General features: G+C 38.0%; 1 protein-coding gene across 1 annotated transcript in view; it reads right to left on the minus strand.

The window, feature by feature from the left end:
* Positions 1-18,564, minus strand: part of LOC121898431 (endothelin-converting enzyme-like 1) — a 46,336-nt gene that overhangs the window by 3,825 nt on the left and 23,947 nt on the right. The window contains exons 8-13 of the mRNA XM_042413486.1: positions 13,896-13,994; positions 13,319-13,393; positions 11,110-11,213; positions 6,754-6,812; positions 4,661-4,712; positions 289-356 (exon numbers count right to left, since the gene is read on the minus strand). Of these exons, the coding sequence (XP_042269420.1) occupies positions 289-356; positions 4,661-4,712; positions 6,754-6,812; positions 11,110-11,213; positions 13,319-13,393; positions 13,896-13,994 (457 nt within the window). The remainder of the gene's footprint in view (positions 1-288; positions 357-4,660; positions 4,713-6,753; positions 6,813-11,109; positions 11,214-13,318; positions 13,394-13,895; positions 13,995-18,564) is intronic.

The raw sequence follows: 18,564 nt of genomic DNA on the forward strand, positions 1-18,564 counted from the left end.
CTAGTGAACAAACTTGGCAGAATGTTCACACCCACACTCAATGCTTTTGCTGTATCTTAAAGGGCAGCACTTTCACTGGAAATGAAAGTTAGAGATTGTGGCTCATAATTTTCTTTAATGCACAGTCGCAAGCAAACTACATATCATAAATTGACACAAATCATCAGGAAAAATTTGCTCTTTCTATGAAATAGAATAGTTCAAAGCAATGAAGGGGGTTCAACTTTAAATGGTAAGAAAACAAGCTTTGTTGCAATGGATTATGGGTGAAGAGGTCGTCATTCTTACCCCAGTCATCATATCCGTGTGTTAGTTCATGGCCAATGATGGCTCCTATTCCTCCGTAGTTCAGAGACCTGGTAGCAGGAAGGAAGAATATTATACATTATATCTCGGTATCTACCAATTGCCTACACTATGAACTTGTGAAAGAAGATGTAGCTTATTTAAATTTCTTTATGAAAACTGAATTCATAAGCAACAAAACAAAGCCTTGATCAATTCAATACACTCGAGATTTTCTGCTGCAGCCGTACTTGTTTTGGTATGAGCACTAGATTATGGTGGCTAATGCTAGCTAATGTTAGCAGATCTTAGATTTTGCTGTGTAACTGACATTATTGAGTCAGTTTGCAGACTTTGTGACTCTCCACTGCTTGTTCTGCTGTTACACTTCGTTTTAGCATTCAGCATGAACCCTGTTAACTGCCACCTGGGGAATTGGTGTTGTTCAAAAGTTACATAGTCTCAATTGAAAGCAATAGTTTGATATTTTGGGAAATACACGTATCAGCGTTCTTGCTGAGAGTTGGATGAGAAAGTTGATGCTTTTCTTATATCTATATGTTAAATATGAAGCTAGAGCCAGGAGACACTAGCTTTTAGCTCAGTATAAATACTGAAAGCAGGGAGAAACAGTTAGCCTGGCTATCAAACAAGATATAGCATGTTCATTGATTAACTTTAGAGGCACTGGAAGGTAGTTTCCAGCCTTTATGCTAAGCTAACCATCTCCTGGCTCTAGCTTTATATTTAACGTCTCCAATCTTTTCATCTAACTCCTCAATAAAGCAAACAAGCATATTTCCCAAAATGTCAAACTATTCCTTAAAACTCTTAAGCATGGAGCTTTAGTCTTCATTTATCACACTTTAGAACAGATGCGATGCCTTTTTGGCTGATTTAAGGTGTCTCATTACAGTCAGCTATTGCCTTCCTTTCCCTCATTTTGTCCCATTGTCCTCATTGCAAATTCTGCTCAGCCAAGGAAGATAAAGTGCAAGTCGCACTTGGGATATAATTTTGGATCCGTGTGCCTCAGATTGCTATTGATTAGAAAATATCAGATATCTGTTTCACATGTGAGGGAAGAATCAGCACTTGGGACCCTTTCAGCTGCACTGTGAACATAAATCTTCATTTCCCAAGTTGAGGATACAAAATTCAACACCCTGTAACATGTTCCAATCCTCAGCTTCCCTTATGTATATGCACCCACTGGTCCATAACTAACATGTGTCTCCCCACCTCTCCCTCCCCCTGTGCCCACTGCTTCCAAAAACCGGCGGGTCGCTCCACCTCTCCTTGACCCTGGGCCAGGCTGGATTGCTGTCTTTGCGGCACATGCAGATATGGAGAGCGATGAGAGGGCAGACTCAGGGCTATTCACATGGCTACATCTGAAAATGACTTTCTGACAGCTAGTCGATATGCTGCCTCACACCAGGCCCGACTCCCTCGCTAAACTAACTGGCTGATTGAAGCTTCATTATACTCAATGTGATAGTGGTGGAGGTGTGTGTGTGTGTGTGTGTGTGTATAGGAGTAAGACAGCGAGAGTTTATGGGAGGTTAGGGCTACTGCAGTAATAACTTAAAGGGGACAGGTACACGCTTTAATACAATAATTAATTAATATTGATTAGCATGCATGGCAGCAGGTAGTGGAAGTAGTGTTGATCACCTCTAATGAAGACATAGAAGTGTTAGCTAATGTTGGGTACACAAACTGCTAGGTCTAATTATCTCATATTTGTGAGGTGTGTGTGGTTGCTCAGGGGAGTTGATATGAATGCAGGAGGTGCAGCTATTTGGACTGTATTGTATGTGTTGTCTTAGAATAATACTGAATACTGGCAGCAGTAGCTTTGCTCCTCGTTGAATAGCTTTGGTTAACAAAGGGTCTGTTGAGTGGGAAAAATAGTTGTTTACCTGCATATTCCCTCCCTAAATGATACGCCTAGTGTCAGTCGTCTTTTCTCTACTGCGTGCTGTTGCTTCCTCACTGACCATTTTCCAACCCACACTAAAACTTTTTAGATTGATTTGGTTTTAATTCCTGCCAGTATTTTATGAAAATCAGCTCGCGCAGAGTTGAAACTTGCTCGAGACGGGTAATCCATCACTGTGAACAATTAGTTTTTTTCATTTTAGAAGTTATGTTTTTTCACTTGCCACTGGGAACCATTGAAAAAAGACTGTTGAAGCACCTTCTTGGTGTGTTCAAGGGAACTCCATCATCTGACAATGACTTTGTTTGCAATCATTTTAATGTAAAAATATGTAATTTAAACTTTTACACTGTCCATGTTTGTGTATTATTTGTTGTCTTGAATTCACTTCCTGATGCATAACCATGAAAAACCTTTCAAAACAGTCCCTGCTTTAATGCATTACCTTGTCTTGATAACATAATTTTAAGTCTGATGTGATGTATGACTTTTCTCACTGAAGTCTCAAGTGGATTTTCAAACTGTACTGAAATGAATGGAACATAGTGGCGGCCTAGAATGAAGAAAATCAATCTATAAAACTTTTGGTGAGCTTTGAAAAATGGTCAGAGGTACTTTGTACAAAGTTGTAAAGTGTAAGTAAAGTATACATAGGTTGTAATTACTGGGCCAAAACAGCATGATCTTTTAAAGCCAGACTATGTAACTTCTGCTGAACAGTGGTCACAAGTGGCAATTACAGGATAATGGCACAGAAAGGACTTAAAGGACATGACCATTACACATTATGACTGAGACCATGAACAGGAAACAACTAACATGTTTGCTGTTGAGGTACAGTGTGTTTTCCCCCTTGTTTTACTTTTGTAAACCATTGAAATGTTTTCCTATGACACGTTAAAATGTAGTGTAGCAGTAGCACAGGTAGAGAGGAGTCAAACACTGTCTGTTACAAAGCAATATCAATCTAAAGTTTGCCAACATTAGCTAGCTTTACCATAAGCTTCTGGTCATAACAGATCAAGTAAGGCTGTAGCAACAAAAGTGTATTGAAATGCGCAAAGATGTGTTTTATTGCTATTTCCTCTTTCAAAGGTTACAGTTTTGCTTTAAGGCAAATAGTAAGAAATAAGAGCTAGAAGGATTTTGTTGATATAGTGAACCTATAGTAGCCTGTTATATATCACCATCATATATCAGTCAGAATGTTTTCACAACTCAATGTCAAGGTTATGGTGTAGTTTGATTACTTACTCAATATTTATAACTAATCAATATTACACTGGTTGTGTATAGGAGGTCCAACCCTGAATATATTCATTTCAGTTTCTACACACATATGCATACTTAATTATGATTAATTATTTATTCATATTTTAAAATTTATATATTATTCATGTTTTATATTTATAGCTGGGCATTGAACCTCAATACTTGTTTTAGTACTGATATGTGCCGGGTATAAAAATTTGGCATCACATGTCTGGTCAGATTCATAATCTTGTTCATTCATGGACCAAATAGTTCCTGATTTAAATCAAGATTTTGACAATTTTTAACTAGTTAATTCTTGTATGACTGCATATGTCAGAATAAGATTAAACATTTGAGAAATTTGGCTTCTTTCATGAAATTAATTAAAGAAATAAAAAAGATAAACCTATACTCTATATCTCCTACTAATATATTGTCTAGCTATCACTATCAAAAATCAAATAAAACTTTAAATGACCATATTACCATCAAAAATGTAATTGGTTTGGATTTCACTGAAGAACTTCATTATCTAATGGCACAATGATATAAATGTTAATTTGGACAAGTATAAAACTGGAGAAAATATGCAGTCCTTTTTGGCATAAAGATGATCATTTTAAAGATATTGTGTGCTGCCGTAGAAAAATATATTACTTATCAGCAGCTAATCCAAAAATATTAATAATGGCCTTTAAATACCAGAATCTGTCCAATACAAAGAGCTTCTATCTAAAATGCACAGATGAGGAGGAAATAATTTGCGTTCTGATTTAAATGCATGACTAATTTAAAGTTAGGGAGACTTCTGTGTGGTATTGGCATGTCTAATTTATACATTTCTCATTGCGAGCTTATTTGAGAGCCAGAGATGAGAACAAGTGAGATAAACAGATCAGATAGAGACGGACAGGGAAGCTATCTGCTCTCATGCACTGTCAATTTACTTGATGGGCTCAAATTTAGGAAGGCGACTTCTCAATGACACCTGTTCCATTAGCAGGACCTTGTTCAGTAATTGAGCTCTTGGTGGGTAGTTAAATTGGTTTAATCAGGTGTGTTGGGACTTGAGGCTTGCCAGACTAACATAGCCTTTAATGACCTTTGTTGTTGTGGCCGTTGAGATGTTGTTGCTTCCCTATGGAAAGCAGCAGGGACATGAGGAGGGATACTTACTGTGGGAACTCAGAATTGTACAAAGTGGGCTGAAGGATGCCGGCTGGAAAGACTGGGGGAGAGATAAAGATACAACATGAGGCACACAAACTATAGAGAGGAACAGGTTTTTATTGCAGTCTGCACAGAGGGGAAAGGACAGTGCAGAGGAAATGAAAAACACTGACTGACTTTAAAGCTGCACTAGCCAAGATATTTATGTAAAAGGCATCTATACTATCATCCCAAAACTCATTGTGCGGCTGCAATTGAGTGCAGCGACAAAAAAATTCACTCTATTTGCCCACATAAATGATTTCCTCTGTCCCCTAAATATAAACACGTTCACGCTTCATCCAGAGAAAACTGTTTTTCTAATGATGAATAAACCTCTTGACCTCCTCGGCATCATCACACACTCTGAGGATGACATTTAGTTAACTCATATCATCGCTATCTCTAAGCCCTTCAAAGTTAAAACGTTTCAGTCATCTCCTGTTGCCACATGCTGCTGCCAATCTGAAGTTGAAATAGCTGAAATATTATATAGATAAATACAGATATTGTAGCATTGAACGGTTGATTAAGGACGTCAGCTGCATATTGAATGTAATAATATCTTTGAATTGAAAGATAGTTCATTGCAGTGGAAAAACACAAATTGAATATCTTTGGGTTTTGGACTGTTGGTCGAACAAAACACAATTTCAAGTTGTTACCTTAAAGTCTGTCTTAAAACGATACTCATATACCCATATGTACATTAAAACAATTTTTGGTTGCACAATCCTTACTGCTAAAGCTAGCTTTAGTACTGCTAAAGCTAACGTAAGGCAGAGGTTCTCAAATGAAGTGGTTGTATTCCAAAGTTACTGTCTAGGCCAGTGAAATATATCCAGTCAAATACCATCTACAGGACAGATTTTTTTTTTTTAATTTGTCCAATACTGAGTTATTGACATTCTCATCAGCTTCAGCTGTGCTTTGTGTTTAGTGCTAATAAAAGTTGGCATGCTAACATACTAAATTGAGATGGTTAACATTGTAAATTTTTTCTGCTAATCATCAGCAGTTAGCATTTAGCACAAAGCATTGCTGTAAAGCTTCAATGAGCTAGCATGACCGTACAGTCTTTGTTCATATATTTTTCACATTTTACAGACTAATCAATGAATCTATAATTGCAGACTTAAATATGTGTTGGTTAACATACTGTAGGATGGTCCAGTTTTAACATAATTACATTTTTAGCAAATCAAGTCAAAGTAAAAAACTGACTCTACATTAATAAAGCTCTCCATGAAGAGACAAAAATGGACTGTATATGTAAGAGAGCAGCTTTTGATTAAGCCTCTGTCTTTGTCTCTTTATCTTCAAACAGAACCAGATTGTAGACATGAAATAAAGGAAGCCAAAATATGGATCTGCAGCTTAAGAATAATGTAATATTTAATGTAATAATAAAAATAAAATAATTTGATTAAAAAAATTTGATTAGAGAGAAAAAGAGAGTATGAAAATGAATCCAGAGGAGAAAGAACAAGAGCTGAACACTGAAGCGGCGGCACGTGAAATGAGAGAAATGATGTGTGGGTTAAAAAAAATGACCCAGGGGGCCCTGATGACTGTGTTTGTCTGACTCCTCCTGTCCTCTAGCATCAGCTTGCGAGCACACTATTGATTTTTCAGCGAGAGATTTAATCCAGCAGGCAGGCAGACACAGACAGTGGGCCGAGCCTGGGAGAAGACGGGGAGGGAGGGAGGGAAGGAGGGAGGGGTGAAATCGCAAGGCTAGATTTGTTAAAACTCAGGAAGGTGTTACCGCTTGTTTTTCCTCCAGGGTGGTATTAAGTATGTGAGGTGGAGATCGAAGCAGAAAGTGAGTGATGAGAAGGAATATGATATGAGGAGGTGGACGCTTTTGACTTGGCCGTTTGACTTGTCGAAAACAGACGGCAACATGGTGTAATTGCGTGTAACTAATGCATGGTCCATGTCATGGTGCAGAATGGCAATGGGAGAGATGTGTGTGTGTGTGTTTGTGCTTGTGTGTGGAGACAGATGACAGAGAGAACAAAAATATCAGTATGTGCCATGAACAGTCACGCACTCACCCATTTGGTTCTTGTTAGGGAGGTAGTAGGCATTAAGGGCCTGAGGAGGGAGAAGCCACCTGAGGATAAAAACAGGAGTCAAATAAACAGGGTTTTAAAGATGGGATCCTTCACACACACTCACACACTCAGATTACTCATCTACCTCCTCGAAACACACCCCAATCCTGAACAGAATCCCAAACGCCTCTGTCTGTCCAACGTGATCTCATGGGATGGCATATAAATAGCACGCCACCTTTAAGGACATTTTATGTGTCATGTTTACACTTTTTGTGTTTTTCATGTGTCATTTAATGCTGTTTAGTCCCCAAAGACTTCCATTGCTATCCAATATTACAGCAGTCCACGTCACATGACTGTCAAGTTTCTTTCGGCAAAAACAACCCCCCCCCATCTTAAAATATGAAATATTTTAAGATAGTTTCAGTATTAATGCATTTTGATGACATATCTAGCGAGAAATATTAATGCAGAGAATGTATATGATGTTTAGTTTGTCAGTTATTACAAAGATTTTTTCAGGCTTTCTATCGTTGCTATGGTGGTTGCTATAGACACTGCTATTGCTGAAACCACCTAGTTGCATGTTGTTTGAATTATTGTCTTTGTGTAGTTATCTGAGCTGTTGTGTTATTTGTATTTTATGTAACTGTTTGATGATGCTCTTTCAATAAAAAACGTAGATTTTGGAGCGTCCCAGGGACGAACTGAATTTGAAATCCAGAATTTGATGTTTTGCTATTGGCCTACTGGAGGACCTGCGGCAGCGATTTCCTCACTGTCACTGTGTTAAGGTTTTCTTTTAATGATATCTTTAACATTTTTCAACACAAAAACATGAAAGTGTCCCTGATAACTTAATAATATGAATTTAATGTTAAGGCCATCAGTTTTAATTATTTCTCCTTTGATTTTGAGAAATAACATTTTTGGGGTTTTTTTTGTCGGTTTTCGATTACCCAGAGCCTAATTGACGTTGGTTGATGTGTTATGGGTGGACTTGGCGCGTTCGACTCCTGTTTTAGCTAAAATATCTGAGACCAACACCTTTACCTTTTCTTAAGATACATCATATAGATGCGGTGTAATTACTAGTTTGGCTATACTAGATGTTTGATGTATGCAGTAGACATATGTTTTTATGACCCTTATTTTGCAAACTGAAAGAACTACAACTGTAGTGCTGATTTGTATCAATCTGCATGGCACGGCTCTAGGGAACTGTAGTTTTTAAAAAATATTAGTGTTTTTCCTAGAATAGGAGGTTGTAAATACTAAATTGAAAGTACACTGAGGAGTTTAAGGGGATGGTAAACACATTTGTGTAATCAGATTTTAAATATCTAATTGTTAAATGGGTGAAAATTAATTGTAACCATATTTTACCTATATTTGACAGCACAGTTGTTGACTATACTCACATGATAGCCGAGGTCAAGAGCTCTCTATAACTGTTGGTCTCATGTCTTTGGCCTGTTTTGTTGCTGAATTATAAGCCTTCAAACATGCACTGTAGTCAAGGTTCAAAGGTCAGTATTTCAAAGCAGGAGCCATGTAGAATCGTCATACTGACATATGTTACTTTCCAGTCTGAGACCTTTCCAACGATGTATTTGGTTTAGCTCTACGATAAAGTTTTAATTTTCTCATTTCATGGACACAAACCGTCCCAGGCCTAGTTTCAGAGAGCACTTTGAAAGCCCAAGATATAAAATGAAGCTTTTTGTTTGTCTGTTTTCTTTTTTAGTGGAAATAATGACCAAAATGAGTCACCCTCAGAGATTACAATACAGCTGATAATCTAGGCCATTACTACAGGCTTGGAGGAAGTGCTTGGGTTAGGGTTGGGGCATAGGCTACTATTCACACAACCCTGGAGATTTTTCTATCTTTATAATTCTCGGTTTTGGGATTTATGTCAGCATGACATCGTCCATTCAATCAGAATCTGAACTGCCTTGTTGAAATGTGCTATACAAATAAACTTGCCTTGCCTTTTATTAGCCAATGCAAGCATACAAAGAATGCTCCCAAAAAGTGTAAAAGAGAAGAATATAACAAAACAAAATAATAACAAATGTCAGGTAAAATTAATATTGATAATCATAATGAAATAAACAAAGTAATATTAAAATGAAATTGAAATTTTAAAATCTATTTATAGAATAGAATAGTAATAGTTTTGAAATGGGATATAAAACTTGAAATATTGACTGTACAAAGGAAATGTGGACTGTGCTAAGAAATGAAGTGTATGAAATATATATATATATATATACATATGAATGAATATGAATAAATATACATATGAAGGTGACAAGAGCAAAAATTAAATGTGACATGTGCATAGATAATTAAATTATGTAACAGTGGAGGCTGAATGTAATGCACAATCTAAAGTCCAGTTTGATGAAATATATGAAAGTGACAAGTGCAGGGATTAAATGAGGGATAACCCCGTCTACATCCCGTTTATATGGCCATGGCACAAGAGTTGATGCACACACACACAACGTTGGAAGTGCTTTATTGGATGCTGTGGCTCTATTAATTGAGGAAGACTATATTTTAATAAAGATGATTTCATATTAAATATCCTCAGCCACATATTCCTGGAAATATAAAATTAAATGCAACATTTTACAGTCACAGGCTATAAAATGCCTTTTCTTAACAGAGATAGTGGTGTTTGGATTTGAATTGCAGACCACCAACCACAGACAACCCACAACAGTAGTCAAACGCGCCAAGTTACCCACAACACAAGGTACTTCCCTAGTTTTCCGCTATCCAAACCTGACAAAAAAACTATCAGTATCAAAGGACAAATACTTAAAACTGATGGCCTTAACATCAACCTATCATATTGTTGAGTTATCAAGGACACTTTCATGTTTTTGTGTTGAGAAATGTTAAAGATATCATTAAAAGAAAACCTTAACACCGTGACAGTGAGGAAAACACTTCCAGGCAGTGGATCCTCCAGTCAGCCAATCGCAAAGCTTCAAATTCTGGATTTGAAAATCAGTTCCTCCCTTGGATGCTCTAAAATCTGTGTTTTTGATTGAAAGAACATCATCAAACAGTTACATAAAACAACACAAATAACATAACAGCTCAGATAACTACACAACGCAAAGACAATAATTCAAACAACATGCAACTACGTGGTTTCAGCAACAGTGTCCATAGCAACCGTCATAGCAACAATAGAAAGCCTGAAAAAATCTTTGTAACAACTGACAAACTACTACATCATATACATGCACTGAATGAATATTTCTCACTAGAAATTTCATCAAAATGCATTCATACTGAAACTGGAGTGTTTGTTTTTGCCGAAAGAAACTTGACAGTCACTTGACGTGGACTGCCGTGATACTGGGTTGCAATGGAAGTCTATGGGGACTAAACGGCGTTAAATGACACGTGAAAAGCATAAAATGTGTAGTGATAACGTGCAAAATGACTTAAGAAATTGCTGTGTTATTCATATAATTCATATTCATTTAGTGATACCAGGCTGGCCTCTCTCACTCTCTAAACCCCCTGGTGAGAAATATTCTGTGTGTGAGGTCCCATGGCCAAAGTTCCTCTCTGCATATAAAAACACGGACAGTTCCTTTATGCTAATCCACTTAAAGCCAGACCAGTCGATTGGCACAAAATCCCCCAAATGACTCTGAAACTGTGAGATGCCCTTGTTCTAGGAGTGAAAGACTGATGGCTCTGCATGCGCTGCAGAGAGATGGAAGGGAGACAAACACAGGGAGGAGGAGGAGTGTTTATTTATTTATTTCCATGCTACAAGACAGACTGAGGGATGAAAGGTTCACTTTTTGGTGATAAAGGGGGAGTATGTGAATTAACTCTTCAGGGCGTTGAGTGTGGGCTAATGATACTGTACAGTTGTTTTGAGCACCTTGGAATACTAATGTGACTGTAATGTGTTGTCATAGCGGAGAAGCACTCAATCCAGGCGTAGCGGGCTGTATTTTATAAAAAATGAACCGTATACCCCACAGCACTTTTCTGCTGTCTGGCTGCTATAGATAAGTAAATCAAATGGATTTTCTCCAGCTGTGTATGTCAATTTTGTATCTGTTGGTTTGATTTAGTGGTGCATCAACAAATATGTCAAACTAAAAAGGGATGCACATGGACACATGTTAGGCATGTCAAACATATTAGAGACACACACTCAAAGTGGTGTAACTGTGTGAGCCTCAGCTGGATGAGCTCGGGCAGGATTTCAAATATATTAACCCACTTTAATTGCTTTGCACCGCATGTCAGTTAGCCGAGTTGGCTAGCTGTTGTAGCTTGTGTAAGATGTGTAGATATGAAACTCACGCCGTCTTGTCCACCTCTTCATGGATCTTCTTGACTGATAGCTTGATGTTAAACTTGATGCTGTTGAGGATGTTCTTGAAGTAGGTCTTCTCATCCACATCAAACTGCAAAGCCACAGATATGAGGTAAGTTTATGTGCACCTTTAGTGTATGTATTAGTTGGGTGTTTGTGGAAGTGTGTTAAGTGTGGTGGCCAGACAGAACCACCAAGTCAGCTACTAATTTACTGTTACTTTGTAAATGGTGGTATTCTGTGGCAACTGTAACACAACTTATTTATGATTCAACATCTAACTTGAAAATGGACTTGCAGTAGTTTATTGCACACAGATCGACAATTGGTTTTGTTCACTTGCCAAAGGGATTTAATGTAATACTTTTGCAACATCTCTGTCTTTTAAACTGACAGTAAACACATCATCTTGCTTTTTAAAAAAATCTCTTGCTTGTTTAGTCTCACAGGGCCAGATGTGCCTCTGTCAGTTTGTGACAAAAATACACATCTGGACAGACTGCTATTTGAAAATTGTGGTAGCAGATGGAGTTTTCGCAGCATCGTCCAACTCTTGAGTCTGTGTACTTGGTAATGTAAGGAGTAGAGCCAATAATACAGGTGAAGCAACACTCTGCTTATGAATAAAGTTCAGTTGAGTTCAGAGTGAGTGCTGGTAGGCGAATTTTGTTACCTCTGGTCAGAGACAGTTGAGCTGTTTCCCTGTTTCCAGTCTTTGTGGTAAGCTAAGCTAACCAGCAGTTGATAGTAGTTTCATATTTACTTTACAGACATGAGAGTGGTACTGATTTTCTCATCTGATTTGTAGACAGCAGATAAGCTTATTTCCCATAAATGTTCTCAAAAACTATTTATTTAAGGTAAGATAAATGCTTCAAAAGCTGGCAGGTTTTTCTCCCACATCAAATTTAATGCAACTGTACTGTAGCAATTGTGAACAGCAGAGTCACCTATTATATACTGTCATCAGCAGTCCAGTGGTGTGTACTAGGGCTCAAGTCCAGTCAAGTTTAACAAATTTTATGAACTGTGTAAATGCAATGCATACACATTAAGGAAGTATATTGATCCTTTACTTAAAGGTACCCTGTGGACTTTTTGACCACTAGTAGTGCTGTGGAGCACTGTTTTTACAAGGATGTAAATGCACATACGTAAGCATACGGGCAACGTGATACACATTCAGCCCAATGGTTCCATACTATTCCACTGACTGATGATAATGCACCAAGAAACGTTGCAGATGAGCTGATAGCTAGCTAGCAAACATGGATGTATGGTAAACAATATAGGTTTTAAAATATTCAAAAATGGATTCCACACATTTGCTAGGCAATTGCAAAGCTGATTTCTTGGAACATTTTGATACCTGCATTGTTTACATCCATGTTCACATGCTAGCACATCATTGCTGATGCATGGCTGCATTTTTTGGCACGTTTCTGCCACCTGTAGATCAGTAGCACATCAGAAATATGCATTGTGTTACCCGTACACCGGTATGCGTGCTCAAGAACAAACATCGCTCCATAGCGCTACTAATGAACAACCAAAAAAAGGCTTGTATCAGCAGCTACTCTGGATTGCAACACGTTTCAAGCTTGGCACTCTTCCTCAAGCAGCATCAAGTCCAATCCAAGCCTTTTTTATGCTCTCCATGTCATTAAAGGCCTTTATCTGGGCACATATTTAGTGTATTCTCACTTTTATGCACAGCTACCCTGCTTTTTTTGTATTATCACTGACCTGTTTGGGAGGTCATTTTCTGTCTTTTACTTGGATTCTTAGTTTCCTTCCATCACTGATGCTAACCAACATAGTTGTCTACAAGTTCAGTGTACAGTTCTCCATCAACAAACTTTTGACTGCATAGTTTTTAGGGCTGGGCTGCCTGTTCCCAGGTTTTGCATGTGCTTCCTGCTCAGATCAACATACTTAATGTATTTTATTATATATATTTGAATGGAGTTGTCAGTGTCTCTTGGGTTAATTCATTCCTGTGCATGATGTATTTTTGCTCCATCTGAATACAATCTCCCAGGATATATGGTAATGCCTGATGGAAAATCATTCTAGAAACAGAGATAGACAGAGGGGGATGCTGGGAAATAGTATTTGTGTGTATGATGTATGGGTATTCGTGTGTGGTGAGGAAGACCGGACAGTGCAGAATGAAATAGGAGGCTCATGACTCACCCCATATTCTTTGTCTATGAGCTCAGGTTTGAGCAGAAAGTCAGGGTATCCTGTCATCACCATCATGTGTTTCAGCTGGGGGGGAAGAGGAGAAGAGGATGATGGAGGGAAAGAGAGGGAGACAAGTAAACCTACCCAACACCACCGTACATCCACTTGCAGTAACTAATAACCACCAATACACACTTGTTTCTGGACCCAGGCGCACAACCATCCGAGCACACACCCATGCATCAACTAATCAAGCAAACCCAATGTAATAGGATTATAGGGAAGCTCTTTATATTCACCATGGCCCTCTAAAAGGATTATAACTTCAGATTGTAAAAGTATTAGAGGGGATATCTTGCAGTGCAGACCCTAAATCAGCACCACAGAGAGATCCGGATTAGGCGATCCTCACTTCTCAATGTCAAGTCCTTGATGTATTCTATCACACACTTCCATCTAACCAAGCAATCAATCAAACCCCCAGAAAGAAAAGAATTGCAAGAAATAATTAAATCCTTTTCAAATACTAATCGGATCTGGCAGGGATTCATGTTCGTGATAGAGGAGCTGAGTTCGTTCTCCGAACCTTTGCTCTGGCAGCTTCCTTGGTGGCCTCATCCATCCAGTCCAGCTCATGCAGCCGGAGGTCCAGGGCGTGCTTTATGTCCTCCACCAGCTCCTGTACCTGGAGGGAGATCACATCATCGGAAGAAGTTTTAAAACCCCTGAAAACATATTTTCTCAATGCGCCTACACTATTTTCAGCTAAAGTTGGAACAGTTTTTGTTATTTTACATTTCTGTATTTCTTTTTTTTCTCTGTGCTCTTCTCACAGATTTTAAGTAGGTGGAGCTCAGTTGAAAATGTGAAAAAATGTGATGTCACTCCCTTGTGCCAGTCAGAATTTAGAAATATTTTAATCTGATGACAGTTGATTGGTTGTTTGGTCACTAAATCTGATCAAACCACACCCACATGATCTTGAAGAAGCAAATTAGCTTTCTTCCTTCAATGTTATACTCTTAATAAATAATGTGTATGTAGTTATAAATATTTAATATCATAGAGAATAACTGAATATTTGAAGCCACATTTTCAGAGTCTTTAACTTGTAGAATCCCCCAAAGCCAAATAATTAAAGGTGTAATTACAGTGTAAGGTCATTTTTGCACAACTCTTTTGAGCAGGGTTGCCTGTGTTACTCTAACTAACTGATCATTTGGATTTCTGTTATATTAGATTGCCTACACTGGTGGTTTTTCTGCCAGCTTTGCTGCAGATTTGATCAGTCCATTGTCTTAAATTCAAATTCCCATGTCCAATATCAGATTACTACTGACCATATGTGCAGCTGAAACACACCATAAACCATAAGCCAGTGCATTCAGCCATCACTGAATTTCACTTTAATTTTAAAAACGTAATGGAGGCATGTTTCTATTTTCCAGCTGTAAGCACCAACACAACTGGAATGGTGCAGCTGACTGAAATGGGATGCTTTAACTTGTAGGGCGATAACCAGCAAATTACTGTGTGACATGAATAAAAATTGCCATAAGGCTTGCAACATGTAGAGTACATAGATGTCATTATGTGAGTAAGCTACTGAGTTGTCACATTGTCTTTTTTCCTTCTTGGATTGTTTTCAAATTCCTGTAGATCCCATCAATGGTATTTAGAGATCAATTAAAGGGGAACTCCACTGGTTTTACACATCAGAGTCTGTTTACAGGTATTGGGAGTACTACTGCATATTTGAGAAAAGTTGAGCAAGCCTGCTCCGCATCTCAGGTTGAGGCTAGCAGCTTGAAATTACATATGTTACTAGCATAACACACTCAAATCATGTATGTATAATAAGAACTGGATACAGCATCGGAGGCAGGGCCCCGTTCATTCCTATGAAAGTTGCTCAGTAGCAACTTCACACTGTAAGGAAATTACCCGCATGAAAATATACTGCACACGCTCTATAGACCCAATGTGCCCATACAGCATGCTCACTAGAGACTTCCACTGGCCCAGACGGCTAACTTCCGGTTTAGTCCCCTGCTTACTTGAATGGGGATAAAATGATTAAATCATGCAGCTCTTCTAGACTTTTGAAATGTGATCGGACCGTATGGATCAAATTCTGATAGTGAAATGAGTAAATTTGCGAGGGTTGTGACACTCAAAAAATGTATCTGCAGATATACAGATGTCTCTTTCAAAATGTAAGTCTATGGAAAGTCTTTTTGGGCCCAATAGCATCACGTCATGTGATTACACGGTTTGATTCAAATCTGTACAGTCAAGTGAATCAAGTCAGGTTGCATTGTGGGTAATGTAGTTGCAAGGTTTTGACAAAGAAGAAGAATGCATAGAATAAAAAAGACGGTATCTCTGTTTCGACTACATCGTTCCTTTTTTTTTTGCATTCCATCGTGAAGTTGATAATGTTATAGAAGTGCTATGCTAAATCAGTGTGGTACTCTTTAAAGTTATACCTGCTTGCTGCACTGACACTGACTGTTGGCAGTGGACATTAATCATGCCTTGCAGATTTGTACAATATGAATATAATTCATATGGATACTGGGCAGTGCTCCAACATGCTTAGATATCCGTGTGGAATGAACAAAAACAAGCATGCAGAAGAATCAGTGTAGATAGCACCAGGTATCTAATATTTAACCAACATTTTTTTTTGCCTAACCTTGAACATACCTTGACCATAGTTTATTTACTTGCCATAACCGCGATCTTATATGGGTATGTAGTTGCCATGCGCAGATGTAGGTAAATGTAGAAAGAAGTAATTCTAAAATATTTTAGCACTGGACATTTAAAATTGTCAGTGAACGTAATACAAGATTTTGCAGAATCGCATGATACCAGTGTCAGGGTTTCAGCAGGGTTGAGGCACGTCTGCTGTCCAAACTTTTAGTTACTTTTGAAGAATTCTCCTGGTGCTTTCTCATTCTATCTCTAAAAGACACCAGGACATGTTATGTCTCTCTACGTTGGTGATTCAGGATAACAAGAAAGGTGATCTTTTCTCTTGACTCTCAGTTTCAGCTCCTGAGACTCATTAATTCCTGTTTATGCTGAGGTAAGCAGCATCAGCAAGTCAGTCAAGGCTACACACACGGCCACTGGCTGGTTCACAGGTACACAGGTTCTCCAACCTGTGTGGGCATGCCAACATAGTATAGACTGATGTCTACTGACAGTGGGAAATGATCAGTGTGGACATGGACAATACCAGAAATGCAATAACCCAGCTTGAAGTTTTCCCACATGAGAAGTTGTTGATGGTTTGGATGATTTTTAGATTCTAATGGGATTAGCACCCACTTCATCTTACAAAAACCTGCCATACTCTAGGCTTCATGCTAAAAATCCCTCTTGTCTATTATTTTATTAATCAGAAAGGCTCCACTAGCTTCAAGCCTTATTGAAATTTACACTTTGTATCTTATTGGAATCTTAAATGGAACATTAGAAGCTTGGGAACTTAAATTTCAATTAAGGTACAGTACATAAAAAGTAATTAACACCTAGAACTTGTGTCAGACTTGCATGCCTTATAGTCATGGGCTTTGGCAGCAAGGGAGATTTAGAAGTTTGCAAGAGAAGAAGAAAGGTGGCTCATTGTAAGATGAAGCTTATAGGGTTGACAGTAAGCGTATAAGAAGAAGAAGGGGAGATGATGAAGGGCTTAAAGAAAGAGTATGAGGTTACAGAGGTTAGAAATCCCATTGGAAATCATATCCCCATGTCCTAGAATGGACATGAGACTGAGATAAGAATACATATGGGGGAGGATTAAGGTGAAAGAGAAAGGGACCAAAGGTGATGGAAGGTCAGAGGTGGGGAATTAGTAGTGACTGACCTAAGCAGTGAGCAAAATGGAAATCAAAAGTGGAGTGGATAAGAGCTAGAAACAAGTTATGATTGGCATGGATGGCATTTCCAGATCCCAGTTTGGGAATCAATCAAAATCATCTGGCTGTGTCAAAATACCCAGCTGGAGCCTCACCCCTGCCCCAAGGAGCCAAAGAAAATGATAAAGTAGAAAATAATGATATAGAAACAAGATCAGAAAACAGTTCCAGTATTGCAACAGTCATGGAAAAGTGTGGGAAAGTTATTATGGGCTCAAATTAGGGTCAAATGTATTGTAGCTGTGTATCACCATATGTGAATGTGTGAAAACATTTTGTATGAATACATTCAAATGTGTGAATGTGTAAAAACGTTTTGATCAAATTAATTCAAATGTCTGAATGTGTAAAAAATATCTGAACAAATACATTTAATTTTTGAAAGGAGATCTGTAGCTGTGCATGACATTTTGTGAACAAATGAAAAGTATTTGCACAAATAATCTCTGTGTGTGAATGCATAAAGAAGATTTGCACAAAGGTTTGCAGTTACAAAAAAGGTTTGCAGTTGGACATCTATCTGTTTGTGGGTGAAAAAAGTTCACACAGAACTCAATTGTATGTGTGAATCCCAAGTTAACAGCTACAAATCAAATCTACAAGTACAAATCAAACCTATGGGTACAAGTGCTTTTGTCCCACATTTGACACTTCCTCCTGAATAGCCAATAGGGATGCTCAGATTGACATATTAACATATCCAATCAGGAATATCATTTCACTATCCAATCATGGAGCCTTTCTACAGGGTTGTTCTTTTCAGTGTACTGAATCACTAAAATCAGTTCATTAAAAAATTTTGTTCACTGAATCATTCGGTGCTTGACTGGAGCTCCGACTGCGTAGTCCCACTAACTGAACTCAAACATGGCCAAACGGTGTATATTCCTCATGATCCCTGGTGCTACTGGAGCTGAAGACTCTAGAAAAGCCTACCCTATATTGTATGATGGTGTATTTTGTGAAGCACCTTGTAATTCTGGTTTGAAAGGCAACACACACACACACACACACATTCCGTTCAGTGAGTGTATCCTTATAGCTATCCTCTTTTCAAAACAGTAACTTTATGTGTGTGTGTGTTAAAACATTTGAATTCATTTGATCAAAATGTTATATATAAACATTTTATATGTTTTCACACATTCAGATATGGTGATACACAGCTACAATACATTTGACCCTAATTTGAGCCCATAAGTTATGAAATTTGAAAATATGTTTCCAAAGATTGTGAATGTCTCAGTCAATAAGAAATATTGTTAAATGTTTTCAGTAGTAGGCTACAGTCCTAAAAAAAAATCAATTCAAGGCCAAGGTCAGTTT

Source organism: Thunnus maccoyii, chromosome 6 (assembly GCF_910596095.1).
Source record: "Thunnus maccoyii chromosome 6, fThuMac1.1, whole genome shotgun sequence".
Lineage (NCBI taxonomy): Eukaryota > Metazoa > Chordata > Actinopteri > Scombriformes > Scombridae > Thunnus > Thunnus maccoyii.